This window comes from Triticum urartu, chromosome 5 (assembly GCF_003073215.2).
Source record: "Triticum urartu cultivar G1812 chromosome 5, Tu2.1, whole genome shotgun sequence".
Classification (NCBI taxonomy): Eukaryota; Viridiplantae; Streptophyta; class Magnoliopsida; order Poales; family Poaceae; genus Triticum; species Triticum urartu.
The window spans coordinates 108,459,796-108,478,162 of NC_053026.1; the positions used below are offsets into that span (position 1 = coordinate 108,459,796).

The 18,367-nt window shown below is 44.3% G+C and overlaps 1 protein-coding gene across 1 annotated transcript; it reads right to left on the reverse strand.

The window, feature by feature from the left end:
- Positions 1–2,479: 2,479 nt before the first annotated feature.
- Positions 2,480–5,346, reverse strand: LOC125555743 (probable RNA 3'-terminal phosphate cyclase-like protein). The gene is made up of 6 exons (XM_048718601.1): positions 5,199–5,346; positions 4,964–5,113; positions 4,045–4,226; positions 3,793–3,968; positions 3,471–3,681; positions 2,480–2,925 (listed from the first exon to the last, which is right to left on the reverse strand). The coding sequence occupies exons 1-6, from the start codon at positions 5,260–5,262 to the stop codon at positions 2,716–2,718; spliced, it is 993 nt and encodes a 330-aa protein (XP_048574558.1). The 5' UTR covers positions 5,263–5,346; the 3' UTR covers positions 2,480–2,715.
- Between the last annotated feature and the right edge of the window lie 13,021 nt (positions 5,347–18,367).

Here is an 18,367-nt window from a genome sequence, read left to right on the forward strand (position 1 = left end):
CATCAATGCAATGAAACGGCACCATTTATCTCCTCCCATTAGCTCGCCCTATACAAGTCACTAGAACAAGCTTCAGCCACGACCCCTCGCTGCCGAGCTCGGCCACAAGGTGCTCGATGTACGCGGGGAGACTGACCATGAAACCCTGTGTTGGCTATGGCTATCCCATCCTCGACAAAAAGGTAGTATCATCTGTGGATTCCTTTAGAATTCTTTCTGTCTACCAGTTCAATTGATTTACGTACCAGATTCTGTTTGCATCGGAAGTCTTTGGGCTTACTTGGTGGAAGTGGTCAGTCTTTTTCCGTCCACACCTACGACATCAGACAAGATTGATTTTTATTGTAGCACCTAACTTGAAGACGCGTTGATATTCATCTTCCTTCAAACGTCATGGTGAATGATAAGGGGTTTTGGAATGATGCACGACCCAGTCCTCTGGGTCATCTTGATCTGTTGTTGAGGTAACTAGAATTGTGTGGAATTGTATGCTCTTCATGTGTTGTTTGCAGGGAAGCAATTGTTATAGATCCATTCAAACTAATTTACCATGTTTGTTCTCCACATTTTCTCTACGTAATTGTTTATGGTTGTAGTGTGGCTTGGGCATGATACTGATTTCCTGATTGTTCCATCATATGAATGTTTATGGTACATGGTAGTTATTTACACACAAGTGTCAGTTGCAGATAACGTTGATGATAGTATGAGGTGTGTTCTCTACATGTTTTAAGAGAGCATATTATGCTCTATGGCGCTAGATGAAGCAAGCTTATGGAAGCATATCTTTTTATAAACAATATGTATATCACTATATCATGATTTGTGACCCAGCGAACATTTGGTGCATCTACCTGCAAATAGTAACGATGTTGGGCCATCCTAAAATAACCCCATGTATTCCTTTGCAGATTAGACAAGAATTGATGTTATCCGGTTGATGAGATATCTTCGTCAGTTTTGTGAAATATATTACAGGAGTTATGTTCTCAACCAATGGTTCATCTAGCGCTCTCCATTCCAAAACCTACTACACATTCCCCTGGAAAAATGAAGAACCATTGTACTAGATGGAAAACAATGGACAAATGCCGACATCCTATATATGTTATTTCCTTTTCTGTTTTGTCAAATATCTTCAGAAGTTTACAGTCTCTCACCCTATTAATATTTTATTTCCATAGATGTTATGTGTGTGTGTGAGCATGTTTATTTCTTGACTGCTATTTTAGTCGCCATTCGTTAGTGCATATTTTGTAGATCGATTTAGATAAAGTTCATTGTTGGCTTGAGTATGTACTTTCAAAGGCTATGATATGATACAAGACTGGTTGTTCTTCTTAATCAAAGAGAGGAAAAGTTGAATGAATCTTTCATAGTATCGAGGCACCATGGCATGCTTTGAGGTTATGATACACTTTTTTAGTGCAATTCATGTAAATCATATTTTCACTCTTAGATAATCGATGTAATCTCTTGGTATGCAGGCATCGGTAATCCAGTGGGCTAACATGTTGATATCGATACTCTATCCTCACATCCACAAGACCGAACCTCCTACCAACAGAGAACCAACTCTCTTTGCTATTACATTGTTCATTTTGGAATTTTTAGCGCATTTTTAGGGTTTTATTCAAATCTTTACACTACTTAACTAACAGCAAAGAGATCCCGCAGCAACGCGCGGGGTATCACCTAGTTCTCCTAATGATGTGATCCCGTTATCAATGACATCCAATGTCCATAGTCAGGAAACCATGACTATCTTTTGATCAACGAGCTAGTCAACTAGAGGCTCACTAGAGACGTGTTGTGGTCTATGTATTCACACATGTATTACGATTTTCGGATAACACAATTATAGCATGAACAATAGACAATTATCATGAACAAGGAAATATAATAATAATCATTTTATTATTGCCTCTAGGGCATATTTCCAACAAACTTTCCCATCGGCGAGCATCTGTTCCACCTCGCCCGCCCGAGCCAGGGGTGGTGTCTAATCAGATGGCGCGGGACGACCGAGAGGCGAGGGAGCGCCTCGAGGCCTACATGGACGACCTCCGCCGACAGTACCCGGAGCTAGTGGAGTCGAAGCGGGCGATCTTCGTTGTCCATGACGTCGAAGTTATCGTTATCTCCGACAAGGGCGGCAATGCAGGCAGCAACGTCAAGGAGTGGCAGAGCATCTTCCCCGGTGACGACGACGACAGCACCGACCCGGGCCCTAAAGGATTGGCTCGACCTCCACTTCGACAACAAGTAGTTTAAGTTTAGTTTTAGTTTAAAATTATGTTTAACGTTCAGTTGAGAGAACTTTATGTGTTGAACTTATGTTTAAATGCAGTTCAAATTTGATTGAATTTGCGCAAATTAAGTTGTACTCCGCTAACTTTAGTGGATCAGCTAGGTGCGGCCAAATTTTAGTGGAGTATATATACTCCACTAACTTATAAGGGATCATTTAGAGTTGCCCTAAGAAGTAAAAGCACATCAAATGTGTGATCACAAATGGAAAGCTCACACCCATGTTTTCTCAGGAGGGTACATGATAATACGTAAGGCAAATCCATTCTGGATCAACTAGCTTACATCAAAACTACTATGGGGAAGAAGATCTAACGACACACTTGCAACAAAACTTGAAAAATTCTTGTGTTGCGGTTCGAAAACACTGTTTTCCATCATAGATGAGGTTCATGGTAGTTCTGTTTATGAAATCTTCCGAGCAAGATTCTTCACTCCCGCACCAACACATTTTAGAGTGACCGTGTTTGAGTTTGTATCTGGCTTGATGATGAACTTGACATCAAGGAACTCCTTGATGTTTCGAAGTGATTCTATAGCGTGCGGTGTCAGCTGTCCCACGCGAACCTTTGACACATCAGGCGGGCATAGAGCGCACAGCATGAACAGAAGGCCCTGCAAATTGTTTACAAGAGAAACATCATGTGGCTAACAGAAGAAGCATTTTGAAGCAAGATTCAGAAAGAGCCATAGAAGGAAAGTTAGACACGGTCTCAGACATTATCTTGCCAAAATGAACCAAGGACCAGGTTGGCAGAAGAACTAGCATAAAAAGATCATTCTGACGGACTACATCCATGCATACAATGTTCAGTTTGAATTTTTTATTCTTATCCAACTTTTGTGGCTGGCTTTTGAGTTATTAATACAATGGAAGAAAGGATTCTCCCCTGCTGTGTTCTCGAGAGGGGGGGGGGGGGGGGGGGATGCTAGAATTGCTAATTTATCTTCCTACAACATCATCAGCCAAAATAATAAATGACCATTATTGTTGCAGAGCGGTCTAAGTGCTTCAGAGTAGACAAAAAACACAGTAGTGATCATAAATCGTAGGAGAAGCATGTAAAGAAAACACAAATTATCAGCCACAATATAAAAATATCTGCCACCAGCCAGCTAAATAATATAAGAAAGGAATAAACTGGAATGAAATATCAGACCTGATGTGTTGAGTCAACAACTCCTCCTTGAGCCACCTCTTCTAGCAGCATCGATGCAACTTGCTCACCAAGATCCTCTGGAGACATTAGCTCAGGCTTCTTAGATTGTTCACTCATTTCATCAACATTGGGATAACTCACAGTAGCATCTGCAGAAATCAGACAGCCTGTTGTGGTCTCAGCAACTACTGATACGCCATAGCCTGCTGACCTGCCAAAAGATGAATAAATTTAAATTTTTGAATAGCAGGACACCAGGAGATAACAGCACATTGTGTCACTAATAATATTCAACAGGTTCTACTTCAAGTTGGAAACGTACAATCCACCAGATAAACCAGCTCTATGATCGGTGAAGATATGAACATCCGGAATAAACTTATTGAAGAGTCCACGTGCAGCATAGAGGATACGGTTTTCAATCTGTGGAGATACATTGGTTGAGAATGTTACACCTCTTATCCTCTTTACCATTCCTTCATCAATCCAATTAACTGCCTGCAAAAACACTTGATATTAGAAGGGAATGTCAACAGAAATCACGAAACGTGAGCAGAAGTAAACTCCACCACACCTTTAATGTACTATTTATATTGGGAACTCGAAGAAGCACTTCACCACCACCACGAGGAGGAGCTCCCCGGTTTTCAATTTTGAGCTCCAGTCCCTCAAGAGGAACGCCAAAATGCTTGAGCATATGCAACGTAACCATCCGGAAAGTATCCACAGAAGGATCCTTTGTATCATTCGTTATTCCTAAAAATAATGGCATCACATTTAGACTCCATACTAAATTTAGAAGCAAAAGACACTGTATGATCAATAACAGTGATGGCCATCAACCTTCTGCAGAATTTGTGATTCCTACAAGCATGACAATATTTAGACTCCGTAGAAGTGGAAGACTTTCTACAATCATTAACAACAACGGCCATCATTTGCGCAGAACTAAAGAATTATTTTCTTTCAGTCTTTTGCAGATCTTGGCTTATGGAAGCTTGAGACACATAGTACTACTGAGCACCTCATGTTAACAAGAGCATCTTCATTAGCAAAAATGAATGGCCACAAGGATCATGGGTTCATGAGAAAAAGCTAATAAGGTTTGCTTACTCGGTGACAGCGAATTCAGCCAAATTAACTAACTGGCCATAAAACCACCTTCGTCAAAACAATCCATGCGAGAACAGGACCAACTCACATGATCCACATACACCAATTGAAACAAACCATCCGACCGAACAATGAATCAGACTGGATAAGAACAACCTAAAATTAAAATAACTCATTGCAATGAACAATGAAGCAGATTTGATAACCAATAATTCTAGAAAACCCTGACCACACAACCTCTGCCTGAACTAATATCGTAATTCCGGAGTTCCAGTGCAAAACATGGCAATCAATTGACCTGACGGTGCAACAACAGTCACCCGAAATTTCTCTGATTCTGCACACCTCAAGCACAAACAAGATGAGCAAACGCTGTTCACCTTTGAGCCGAATGGACAAGGGCGACCTGGCGAAGAGCCCGAGCAGAATGAGCGGCTCGATGAAGTAGCCGATCCCGCGGTGCACCCCGCAGTCGTGCTCCAGGTCCTTCCCACCGAGGACCACCCCGGGCTTGTACCCGACCTTCGTTCCTGCCCACGAACGAACCCACTACAATCAGCCACCAGCCCAAAAAGAAGAAGCCCCTGTCGCGGCCACAAGTCGGCGCGCCCTTGCCTGTGTCGTTGACATCGATGACGTGCTGGTCCGAGACCTTGTCGAGGAGGTGGAGGAGGGACATCTCGTGCTGGCGGAGGCCACCCTCGCCGGCGCGGATGTCTTGAGCATGATGGGGTGGAGGGTCAGCGTGCCAGCACGCCAGCACCAGCCGGTGCCCGGAGTCCGGCTGCCCGAGAGCCTCCGGACTTCTCGCGACCCATCCTCGCGGTCGCCGGCGCCGGGGACGGTTGGCTCTACCTCCGCCGCGCGGGGGTGGTGGGGTGGTCGTGACGGCGGGGCGGGGGAGGGCTCTTGCTAGTAGGTTTAGCGGGCGCCGGCGAGGCGTTGCTGCGGCGGGTATTTCACCAGGGACGCGGGCCTCGCGCAACGGCCCGCTTGTACTTTCTTTTAGCAAAGCCCCGCTTGTACCAAACCGGAGAAAATGGCCCGGTGTCGTCCATGAATACACAGCCCACATAGAGATTTAGGGTGTGTCTGGATTGTGGCCGCTCCTTCGGAAGGCTCTGGTTAGGTCAGTCCAATGGTCTTCATTTCGTTCCTGTAAACATCGTGACGATTAAATAAAAAGCTTTAGAATTTGCCTAAAAAAACTTGGCGCACTCTCAGCCATTCGACACGTGTCGCGTTCTGGGCGTCTCCTTCGGATTTTGTTTTTGTTTTTTTTCGCACGCGTTTTCAGCTATTTAAACGGGTTTTTTTCGGTTTGCTTTTCATTGGTCTTCCTTAGCTTTTCGACCAAAAATAAATAAATAAATACGAAATGCGTTTTCTTTTTTTCCTTTTCGCGAGAGTCACGGTTTCGCTTCCGCGAAAGGCGCGGTTTTGCTTTCGCGAGAGTCATGGCCGTGCCTCTCAGAAACGAAAAAACACGTTTTCTGTTTTTTCCTTTCGCGAGAGTCACGGGTTTGCTTCCGCGAGAGGCACGGTTGTGCTTTCACGAGAGTCACGGTCGTGCCCCTCGGAAACGGGAAAAACGCATTTTCTGTTTTTTTTCCTTTCGCGAGAGTCACGGTTTTGCTTTCGCGAGAGGCATGGTTGTGTTTTCGCGAGAGTCACGGCCATGGCTCTCGGAAACGGAAAAAACGCGTTTTCTGTTTTTTTTCCTTTCGCGAGAGTCACGGTTTTGCTTCCGTGAGAGGCACGGGTGTGCTTTCGCGAGAGTCACGGTTTTGCTTCCGTGAGAGGCACGGGTGTGCTTTCGCGAGAGTCACGGCCGTGCCTCCTCGGAAATGAAAAAAACGCATTTTATTATCCTTTTTTCCTTCCGTGAGATTCACGGTTTTGCTTCCACGAGAGGCACGGTTGTGATTTCGTGAGAGCGTGCCTCTTTCGGAAAGGAAAAAACCGTGCTCCGGGTTCGGTTTTTTTGTCCGGTTTTTTCGGCCGGTTTTTTCATGAAAAAAAGTCGTCAAAACCAATCAACATGGAATCTAGTTTTGAAGATCTCGACGCGAGAAATTCAACGGTGAAAGCGATTTGAGATTTGGACGCATGTTTTGAGAGATAAAACGTTTTGAACAAACGGATCTATGAAAAAAGGAAAACTCTCAGGTTGCCACAAGTGGTGCAGAACGTGACACTTGTCGCAACATGGGGAGTTGGAGTGGATCTTTGCAACGAGTACTCCCCAACTAGTGATCTCGGCTAAAGTGCACCTTATCAAAATTTTGGTCATGACCCAAAGATTGGTCTTTGTTTGGATGGTTGACAATTTTTTGGCAATGCCAATGAACTCTAGCCAACTCTAGTTTAATTTTTTGCTAATGTTGGCCAAATCATGGGTAACCAAAACTCAACCATAATTTGGCTAGCCAATACTTTGATGGGGAACATTGGGCACAAACCAAACACACCCTTGGCTCCAAAAACAAGCCCACATAGAGATAAAAATGAAAAGAAAAAAAACTACCAGATACATTGTTTGCTTTTTTCTGCTAAAAATGGCACAATGTTTTGATTGCACACCCTAATTTCTATGAAACTGTTTTTTTCAAAATAAAATAGTAACTGTTTTTGGTGGATCAGTAAGAAAACCACATGTTTAGCACGCGTTGACTGCACATTATTTAGTTTTGTGAATAAGGTTGCATGCTCCTCATCATGAGTTGGGACTTGGCTTGCATTGGAGGCATGACAGTACCTTCTACCCGTTCATATATGATCCCTTAAGGCATCTCCAAGGGGATCCATCAAATCGTCCCCAAATATTCATAACAAACAGTCCAGACACTTTTAACCCTACAAATGCGGCTTAATAAATTGGATTGGACCGGTCTGGACAGCCAAAATTCCCTAGACTGACCCCAAATCGAGGAGCTCTTGGGAATCCGTCACGTTGGAATCCCCACTCATGTCCCATCCAAAATTCCACTTAAATCCCATGATCTCATATTTCTCCTCCGTCATGATGTAACACGAACTAGCGAGATGCTAATTCGCGCGTGTAGACGGCCGATCTTTCACAGCGATGCTTGATCAACAGTTCGTCCCCTTGTTCCTCCTCGCAACCTTCAAGATAATTTTCACCGTGTACGAAAATGCACATTGAAAATAATGACCCCCTCGGATCAGCACGTAGGCGTCGATGTGATGATCAACCCTCCATCGCTAGTAAATTTCCACGATGGGAAAATCACAGATAATACACAAGATATGGCCGCCCGTAACTCGGACGTTTTTCTGTATATCTCATACTCGAAATAAAACTCAAAACTGATCTGTTTACACGGCCATAGCCTGGCTTTTATATGCCACACCTACGCAACCCCAAAGTCTATCTAGAAACTTAAAACTCCAACCCTCTTACGAGTGCTAACTATAAAAAAACAAATCCTAACTAGAAAAGACAAAATGACTTACGTACCATGCTAGCCAGCTAGCTAGCGTGTAGACACAAAATAAAATAAGGAATCCTAACAGATTAATTCTAGGACTCTGTGTATCACAACTTCACATTGCACGAAGGGGTATGGAAATTAGGCTCCACCACAGCTAGCGCAGGCTCCTCCTTTGCCTCTTGTATTTTCTTGAGCGCCCGAATAAATTGACGCTGTTTCGATTCCTTTTTAGTTTGGACACTATGACCTCTTGGCATTTTATGTGTACGTGGCTTCCTTTCTATCCTTTCTTTGATCAAGCCTGACCATACACCTCTAGATTCCATACGTTTAGGACTATGCACCCATGTGCCAATACCATCTCTTGAATCAGGTGCACACATCATATAACTGGTCGCTAGTCTACAAAATCAATTCTCGAACCACAAAGTTGTCGCACACGACCATCGTTTCCTCGACAAAGTCTGGCGGCATGCATGGCATTATTTTCCACAACGTTTTCCTGGCCTGACTCATTAACTCGCTCAACTTTAATAGAATTGTCGGTCAATGGTGACATGCCCATATCCTCCTCCCTCCCTTGAAGAGAAACCGTCCTCGGTTTCAAGTTATTTTTTAACACAACCTTCCTCTCCGAAACTTGCTGTTCTCTAGTGATTGCACTGTCCAACATTGGCTTTAGCACGTGCTTCCTCCCATTATGCGTGAAAGTGTACGTGTTTGATCTCCCAGCATGCACCGCATCGTGATCGAACTGCCACGGTCTCCCTAATAGCAACTCACAAGCGTCCATCGACAAGACATCACAATCCACCTTGTCAACATAATCCCCAACAGCAAATGTCACACGTACCTTATGTGTAATTTTTAATTTCCCAGAGTTATATAGCCACTCCACATGGTGTGATTGAGGGTGCCGCCACATAGACAAACCCAACTCTTGCACAAGATCTTTGCTAATGGCATTGGTAAAACTGCCACCATCAATTATCATCTTACAAGCATGATTCTTGATATTACATTGTGTTTTAAAAACACTCCACCGTTGTCCCTTTGCACCACTGTCAATTTTTACCTTCTTCACCAAAAGATTTAGCCCCTCTATCGGTGCATCAACTTCTTTCTTTCTTTCTTCCTGTTGTTCTTCTCTTTTTAGCAAACAATTTTTCCAATCTGCCCTAAACACATCCGTTGGCATGGGAATAAAACAGATTTGTTGGCCCTTCCATGATAGAGAATAACTATTTTTCTTGGCATCCCAAAAAGCCCCGACGCGCTTGCACCATGGGTCCCCAAATAGCAGATGGCATGACACCATGGACACAGGACAAATATGAAAAAAATTCCGCACAACAATATTTTCCCAGATCAAAAATTAGCAAAATCTGATGCGTAATTTTGATTTCACCTTTAAACCACTTCAGCGTGTACGGTCTTTCAAGAGGTGACATCTTCAGCCCCAATTTTTTGACCACCTCGATGCTCACCATGTTGACTGCGATACTCTCATCGATCGTCAGATTGACACGTCGTTCGTTCACGACGCAACGAGTGTGAAAAAGAGTGACCTCGCCAATGCCTTCCTCCTCCATCAATATGTTCCTGCTTAACATGTTGATGCTCAACTCCGTAGACAATGTTGCAAACTGAATCGCCGTGACTAACCTTTACTCTGAATACCACTTGATGTAACACGAACTAGCGAGATGCTAATTCGCGCGCGTAGACGGCCCGATCTTTCACGGCGATGGTTGATCAACAGTTCGTCCCCTGTTCCTCCTCGCAACCTTCAAGATAATTTTCACCCGTGTACGAAAATACACAATTGAAAATAATGACCCCCTTGGATCAGCACGTAGGCGTCGATGTGATGATCAACCCTCCGTCGCTAGTAAATTTTCATGATGGGAAAATCACAGATAATACACTAGATATGGCCGCCTGTAACTCGGACATTTTTCTGTATATGTCATACTCGAAATAAAACTCAAAACTGATCTGTTTACACGGCCATAGCCTGGCTTTTATATGCCACACCTACGCAACCCCAAAGTCTATCTAGAAACTTAAAACTCCAACCCTCTTACGAGTGCTAACTATAAAAAACAAATCCTAACTAGAAAAGACAAAATGACTTACGTACCATGCTAGCCAGCTAGCTGTCCGTGTAGACACAAAATAAAATAAGGAATCCTAACAGATTAATTCTAGGACTCTGTGTATCACAACTTCACATTGCACGGAGGGGTACGGAAATTAGGCTCCACCACAGCTAGCGCAGGCTCCTCCTTTGCCTCTTGTATTTTCTTGAGCGCCCGAATAAATTGACGCTGTTTCGATTCCTTTTTAGTTTGGACACTATGATCTCTTGGCATTTTATGTGTACGTGGCTTCCTTTCTATCCTTTCTTTGATCAAGCCTGACCATACACCTCTAGATTCCATACGTTTAGGACTATGCACCCATGTGCCAATACCATCTCTTGAATCAGGTGCACACATCATATAACTGGTCGCTAGTCTGCTAGTTACAAAATCAATTCTCGGACCACAAAGTTGCCGCACACGACCATCGTTTCCTCGACAAAGTCTGGCGGCATGCATGGCATTATTTTCCACAACGTTTTTCTGGCCTGACTCATTAACTCGCTCAACTTTAATAGAATTGTCGGTCAATGGTGACATGCCCATATCACGTCATCTATCTCCGCTTCTGGAGACCGATGTTTCCTCTTCCTTCCCCCCTCTTTTAAAAGGAGTTGGCAGTGTGTTTCTGAAGAGAAGGGAGGAAAAGGGTTTGTGTTTCTACATGAGTTGCCCCTCTTAATGGGTTGGGCCTATTTCTTTTGCAAACTGGTATTTTTTTTTTCTAGTAATACACACATATGTATGTACTCCATGCATGTAGTATGGGTTGCTGTTTACGCTGGGCCCTAGACCGTTGCACTCGTTGCCATGGCCCAAGGCCGGCCTTGGTGATACTCATAGGTTTTAGTGAGTTACTCTAGCACCATGTTTACTTTTACATTCCTTTCACTTCCGTAAATGATGTTCTTTGTAAATCTCTTTCAACGTGTTGTCGATAAGCAAGCATTAGCTAGACGAAGTAGAATAATTACTAGTTGATTACTTTTTCTAAATTAATGAAGCTTTTGTTCTGATTATCTTGGCCTAACCCACTTGCATAATAACAATTGCCGCTACTACAACTATGCTAAGTTTTCAGGTAAAAAAGCGGTGTACTATCTAGGCACGTGGATCGTAAGTGAATCAAAACCTTCTTGTTATTTTGGTTTAAACAAATGAGTTCTTACGGTCTTGTTTCTTGCTCGAGGATTGTCGGAGATATACCCCGCGGTATGACTCGGCTGGAGTTATAACCCGGCTGAGACTTGGTAAACTGGCAGAGAGGTAGGACAGACAGTTAAGTCAGATAATAACCCGTCAGGTGTTAAGTCAGATGATAACCCGGCAGGTGTTAAGTCAGATTATAACCCGGCAGGTGTTAAGTTAGATCATAACCCGGCAGACAATCATAACCCGACATACAATCATAACCCGACAAACAGTCATAACCCGGCAGACAGTCATAACCCAGCAGGCAGGGGCGCATGGGGTTAACAAGCCCGAGACGTTAAGGAGCCCAAGATGTTAAGAAGCCCATGAAGATAAGTCAAAATAGTTTAAGTCTTAATCCAAGTTGGACTCTATATGTAATCCGCCCCTTCAACATATATAAGGAGGGGCAGGGCACCCCAAAGAGGGAGAAAATAATAACTAAGCCTAGACACAACTAGAGGAGATCCGGTTTATGCGGCGTCTCCCTCATGATGATAATGAGACCTAGCCACAAACAACATGCAGGGTTGTTACCGGATGATGTTTCTCGGGGCCCGAAGCTGTCTAAATCTTCGTCTTGCGTGTCGCGTCTCTCGATTCCGATCAATCCCTTCAAGCTACCGCGTAGATGCGTTGGCCTCACGACTAAGTTCTTACACTAGGACATCTGCCGTGACAATTCCACGACAGTTGGCGCCCACCGTGGAACCTGCGCACAGTGGTGTTGAGTTATTGAAGAGATCTTTTTTAGGTTTTGAGAAGTTTACAATTTTCCAACTCAAAAATGGCGTGGAAAGTTCGCAACAGCTGCAAGTTCATCAAATCAAGATCAACGAAGTACTCCAAGTCGCCAGAAGGGCCTCGCTCTGGGACGTCCCGAGTTGCTATCGCCGGTTCTCGTCCGCCGCGCGTCACGGCAGCAAGCCGCCGCCTGCTTCGTCAGCCGAAGAGCCGCCCGAACCGCCTGTTTCTGCCGCAGCGTCCGAGCCGGGCCTGCTTCAAGGTCTCCATCTGTGGTCAACAACTGCAACGGTGCCAAATCTTCTTGCCGGTGCAGCTTTGCCAACGCGGACCATTTCATGCAAGAACCGCCTGTACCTCGCTACTGGTTGTCTCCATCCGCCGCTTCAAGTCAAAATCAACACGGCCTCGAAACACCAACACGACAAGGTGCCGATCACATCTGAAATTGCAATCAATGATCCGGAATCAGACTTGGCCACGACCCGGACATGGACAGTCCATAGGCTCAGACTTCTCCTACGACCCGCCTCGTTGACCCGCTGCGCCTCCATCGCCGCCGGTTCAACTGATCGGCCGTGGCCAAGCTGTCGTTCTGGCTGCTCCCGTGTTGCGGTGCCACCCGAGCGCTTCCGCCCCTGCCGCGAGGCCGCCTGTATGAGTCGCCCCGTCGCCGTGGCTTGCCGGCGCCGCCTCATCTCGCCCCTGATTTGAGCCGCCGCCGCGGCCTTACCTCACTTTTTCCACCAAGAGCCGCCGCGGCCCCTGCCGGAGCAGGCCTCGGACCGCCCCTGCCTGTGGGTTGCTGCCTCCACCGGCGTCGCGCCCGCAGCTGCGACCTGCCGCGCCTTGAGCCTAAACAGTCAATATCCGGGTAACACAGTACCAACGATCATGGATTTGGTACCCGCAACAGTCAATATCCGGGTAAAACAGTACCAACGATCCACCACATTATCGGGACATGTCCAGGGTTTGAAGGAAAAGCCAGTGCTGGCACAGCAGTCCTCGGTCAACGCCAATACATCAGACCGCATGCTCTGACTGCTGGTGTGCATCAAATATGCTGGGTCACTCGGCGGATGCCCCCGAACAATTCGTTGCCTTACAAGAAAAATAGAGAGAGCAGCGACAAGCCGCATCAACATGCTTGTACTGGAAGTAGCGCAACAGCAGGCACACGCAAGGGTGGCATGAAAATACCTAGTACTGTATTTCGTCTGACAACAGTCAAATCGGTTCAGCAGTTGAGGAACTGTCGAACATAAAATATTCTCACGTGGGATCCGAATGAAAAAATACATACGAGCCCACATGAGCCTAGTAATACAATTGGTGCTGCTAGTAAAAGCAAACAGTGGTGGAAGTAGAAGCATCACATCGATTATGAGGAATCAAATAAGCGGATGGATGATTGAAGGTGGAGGCGTGCAAATTCCGCTAATTAGGATCATTTGTGTCAACCTCTGCGTCCAGCATTATCCGGCATCAGTGCCTGCACTCATCTCATGAAAATATCAGGCGATATTCGTTCAGTTTATTTTAATAGCACATATTAAATTTTGTGTGAAAAAGTACTTTGGTTTGTGATATTTTTTGATGCAGGACAATTGTTCACTGCAAGAGTGATGGTCGTGTCGTGGATGTATGGCTCGCGCCACCATTATCATGCGCTAGCATCTGACCATGCCATGATGCTCGACGAATATATGTGCAAACCGCCGTTTTTACGGCCCAATTTACATCAATATGACGTGGTTGACTCGCCCGTCCACGCTGGCTTCCAACGCTGCGGGCGGTTCACCCGTTATTGATTTCAGCTTCACCGTGGTGATCATCAATTCCGCGGTGAATAATTTCTGGCCTAACATATCAGGTGAAATTCATCCAGTATATTTTTATATCATATATTGCTTTCTTTAAAAGAGCAATTACTCCGGCTTGCAAAGTTATCTGATGCAGGACCCTAAAACCGCTATATTGGTGCAAATTTAAAGGCCGTCAAAAAATTTCCGGCTTAAAAAGAAAGATTTCGGTTTAAAATCCGGCTCAAGGGAAGCTATCTCCCACAAAGCTTTGAAGCTCTCAATATCCAGTTTAAGAATTTCCGGTTAAAAAGAATAATCTCTCGCAAGTTCGAGTTCTCAGGAAAAATTAAAGGGACCAAAGAGAGTCTGTTGTAAAAACACAGCTCAAACATAGGCACCCAGCGAGCATAGCTCAGAAATATATCACTTAGGGGCTTCCGGTTTATTGAGATAAGCTATGATTATCCTTTGATCCAGCTTATACGCCATGTTTACAAAAAAACTTGGGGGCTTGTTACCCAAAGTCAAAAGGGGCCAAAGAGAGTGTTGCAAAAGCACAACTCAAACATAGGCACCCATTGAGCACAAATCAAAATATTGCTCGGGGGCTCTTTGCTTCTACAAGAACAAAGAGTCTATAACCTTGTAATAGGCTATAAAAGCCAGGCTTGGAAGCCAGGTGTATCCACCTAAAACCTCGGGTTATCCTGCCTTTTTTAAGTAAGCCACTCCGCCCAGGTAATCCTGGTAAGACCCGTCGAACGTTTGACAAGTTAATCTTATAAAGACCCTGAACTTGTCATAGTTAAAATGACAATTGGTTAATGTGAGGTCCATCTTATAAGGCTTTGCAAAATGGTTTAACTCAGTGGCCTAGCAGCCCATGAAAAGCCTCACCTTTTTGCATGTTTTCTTCTGAAAATTTTCTTTTGGCAGTTTCTTTTGATGAAGATTATACTGATCCGGTGTTTATTGACCCAGCTTGGCTTTCAGCTATAAGTTGTCAGCATACGATCAGCTACAATCCGGTGTTTATTGACCCGGTCTGGTTTTCGACTACAAGTCGCCAGTATGAGATAAGATAACATCTGGTGTTTATTAACCCGACCTGGTTTTCGACTATAAGTCGCCGGCATATATTTGGGTTGCGCCATTGGAATCATGCGCTTATAAATCATTGGGTATATTATTCAAATCTTTAATAGCCAACATGGCTGGATTTTTATTATGGTTATCAATAACCAATATTATGATTGAGGTTTTCAAAGTCGCTTCAGCGCAATGGCTATTATTTTATCAATGGATATAATTTATTCTACAATGGAAGGAATAGTCCCAAGTCGCTGCAGGCTTACGACCCGGCACTTGGGGGCTACATTATTCAAGTTGAGATCACATCAAATATGCAAGTCTCATGTCGCTGCAAGCATGCACCATGATACTTGGGGGCTAATGTAAAGTCATTTTTACTGGCTTTATTGAAGACCCGACTCATCACATCATAATGAGCCGGCCCTCGGGGGCTACCAATTGCTCCTGTCAACAATTCAAGGCACACAAATCTTAATCCATTATATTGAAGGGCCCACTGCTCAATTGGTAAAGCATAGAACTCTTAACCTTGTGGACGTGGGTTCAAGCCCCATGATGGGAGCTACATCATATGATGTTATTTTCAATGAAGTATATATATAAAGTCCCAGCTCAGTATTATCTTACTGAGCCGGCCCTTGGAGGCTACACATTGCTGTTAAAGTCTACATGATCATATTTTCAAAGTCCCTGATCATTATTTGCATAATGACCCGGCCCTTGGGGGCTACACTGGTTGAAGTTTTTATGAGCATAAGGCAATTACAAGTCCCAAATTGCTGCAAGCATGACAACCCGACACTTGGGGGCTACATATGTGGAATACTCAGTTTTGACTAGTGATTGAGATGAACAACCTAGATTTCTTCAAGCTTGTGACATTCATATTGAAACAATTCTTAAGCTGTTACTACGTTACCTTCTTAAGACTTGGGGGATACAAGTGATAGGCATATAAGAGGTATATTTTCAAAGCTGACGTTAACAAACAGTTATGACCCGGTGCCATCAATATTTATAAACCGACAATTTTGGCAATGATAAACCGGCAAGTTCTATATCCTTAAGCCGGCTGAAGATCAGATGAGTATTTCAAGGTCCAATATTTTTGTTAAGCATTGGGAGCTGAATCAAATGAATTATTCTTCACAATTTTTCTCTGTGACAAACCAATGTCAGCAAATTGATTATGAAGCTAGCCTATTGACCCAGATTTTCTAGAAGAAGGAAATGACAAGGATTTAAGGATGATTCAGGATCAGTTTAACATGGATAAATCCAAAATAAACTGGGGGCTAATATCGGGGATATACCCCGCGGTATGACCCGGCTGGAGTTATAACCCGACTGAGACTTGGTAAACCGGCAGATGGTAAACCGGCAGAGAGTTAAGACAAACAGTTAAGTCAAATGATAAGCCGGCAGGTGTTAAGTCAGATGATAAGCCGGCATGTGTTAAGTCAAATGATAACCCGGCAGGTGTTAAGTCAGATGATAACCCGGCAGGTGTTAAGTCAGATGATAACCTGGCAGGTGTTAAGTCAGATGATAACCCGACAGGTGTTAAGTCAGATGATAACCCGACAGGTGTTAAGTCAGATCATAACTCGACATACAGTCATAACCCGGCAGGCAATCATAACCCGGCATACAATCATAACCCGGCATGCAGTCATAACCCGGCAGACAGTCATAACCCAGCAGACAGGGTCGCCTTGGGTTAACAAGCCCGAGACGTTAAGGAGCCCGTGAAGATAAGTCAAAATAGTTTAAGTCTTAATCCGAGTTGGACTCTATATCTAACCCGCCCCTTCAACATATATAAGGAGGGGCAGGGCATCCCAAAGGGGGAGAAAATAATAGCTAAGCCTAGACACAACTAGAGGAGAGCCGGTTTATGCGGCGTCTCCCTCATGATGATAATGAGACCTAGCCACAAACATCATGTAGGGTTGTTACCGGATGATGTTTCCCGGGGCCCGAAGCTGTCTAAATCTTCATCTTGCGTGTCGCGTCTCTCAATTCCGATCAACCCCTTCAAGCTACCGCGTAGATGCGTTGGCCTCACGACTAAGTCCTTACACTAGGACATCTGCCGTGACAATTCCACGACAAGGATGATCAAGTTTAAGACATGGGAGGTTGATGAGTGTATTTTTACACTCATTTCCACCATTGTTTAAACATGATAACCTAAGATATTTCGAGAGACTCACTTTGACACTATTACTAATGATTAAAAGCAAAAGAGTGCAAATCCCTCTATTTATTTTGTTATTTTGTTTCCTATAGGAATGGGCCAATTAAGGGAGGAAATCGAAGCATAGATGGAAAAAATGAAGTTATGCGAACATCGTTAAGCAACCGTAGGTGCGGAGATGCAACCAGGAGAGAAGGCGGCGCCTGGTAGGAGTGCGCCCGCATGTACCAATGTTAGTACTACCCGACGCCATCTCCGTGACGTCAGCACAAACTTTATAAAAGGGGCGAAACCCCATTAGAAATAGAGAGTCTCCCATTCGCAGCAGAACACTGAAACCCTAAACTGCCGCACTACCATCCATCTTATAGCCTGTGCCATTCCCATGTCCATATCCATAGTAATTATCCCTTAGCCACTGGTCATCGCTTGTAATCGAGATACATTGCATACACTGATATTGTAAGACTATTATCAATAATCCATCTTCAAGTTGGATTTTCTTTCTACTGTGATTCATCTATGACGTGTGAGTAGTCCACTCGAGCTATGGACTGAAGCGTGGCCTTGCAACCCCATGTACTTGTGCAGGATTGTTGGTATTGGCTTTAAGACCAAACACATTTATGTCCATTGCAACGGATTTGTCTCTTGTCTCTTTATCGTTCTAAGGCCCCGCAGGTACCCAAGATCCCAAGGATCGATCAAGGAGGAGGTAAAGTGCAGGGATGAATGGAAGGTTGTGCCGAAAGCAGGTGATAGTAAGGATAAGTACGATCGCTGAAAGAAATTCCCTGGGGAAACATGAAGTGCAGTCATTAAATGACCCAATGCGTTGGTCTGAAGAAATCCTTCATAATCGAGGTAACCTTGCATGACGATAAGGGCATTGGCTGGACAATAGAATCATGATGACCCACAAGTATAGGGGATCAACTGTAGTCCTTTCGATAAGTAAGAGTGTCGAACCCAACACTACAAAAAAATACACTTCCATGATGATACGTGTTTGTCACAGTAGGTCGCTTTTTTTGTCATGCATGTACATCCATGACAAATTTATGACAGAATCAAGATAGTCATACCTGTGCTGTCGTAGAAGTGTTCCATGACATTACCAAAATTATCATCACGGAAGTGTCCACTTCCA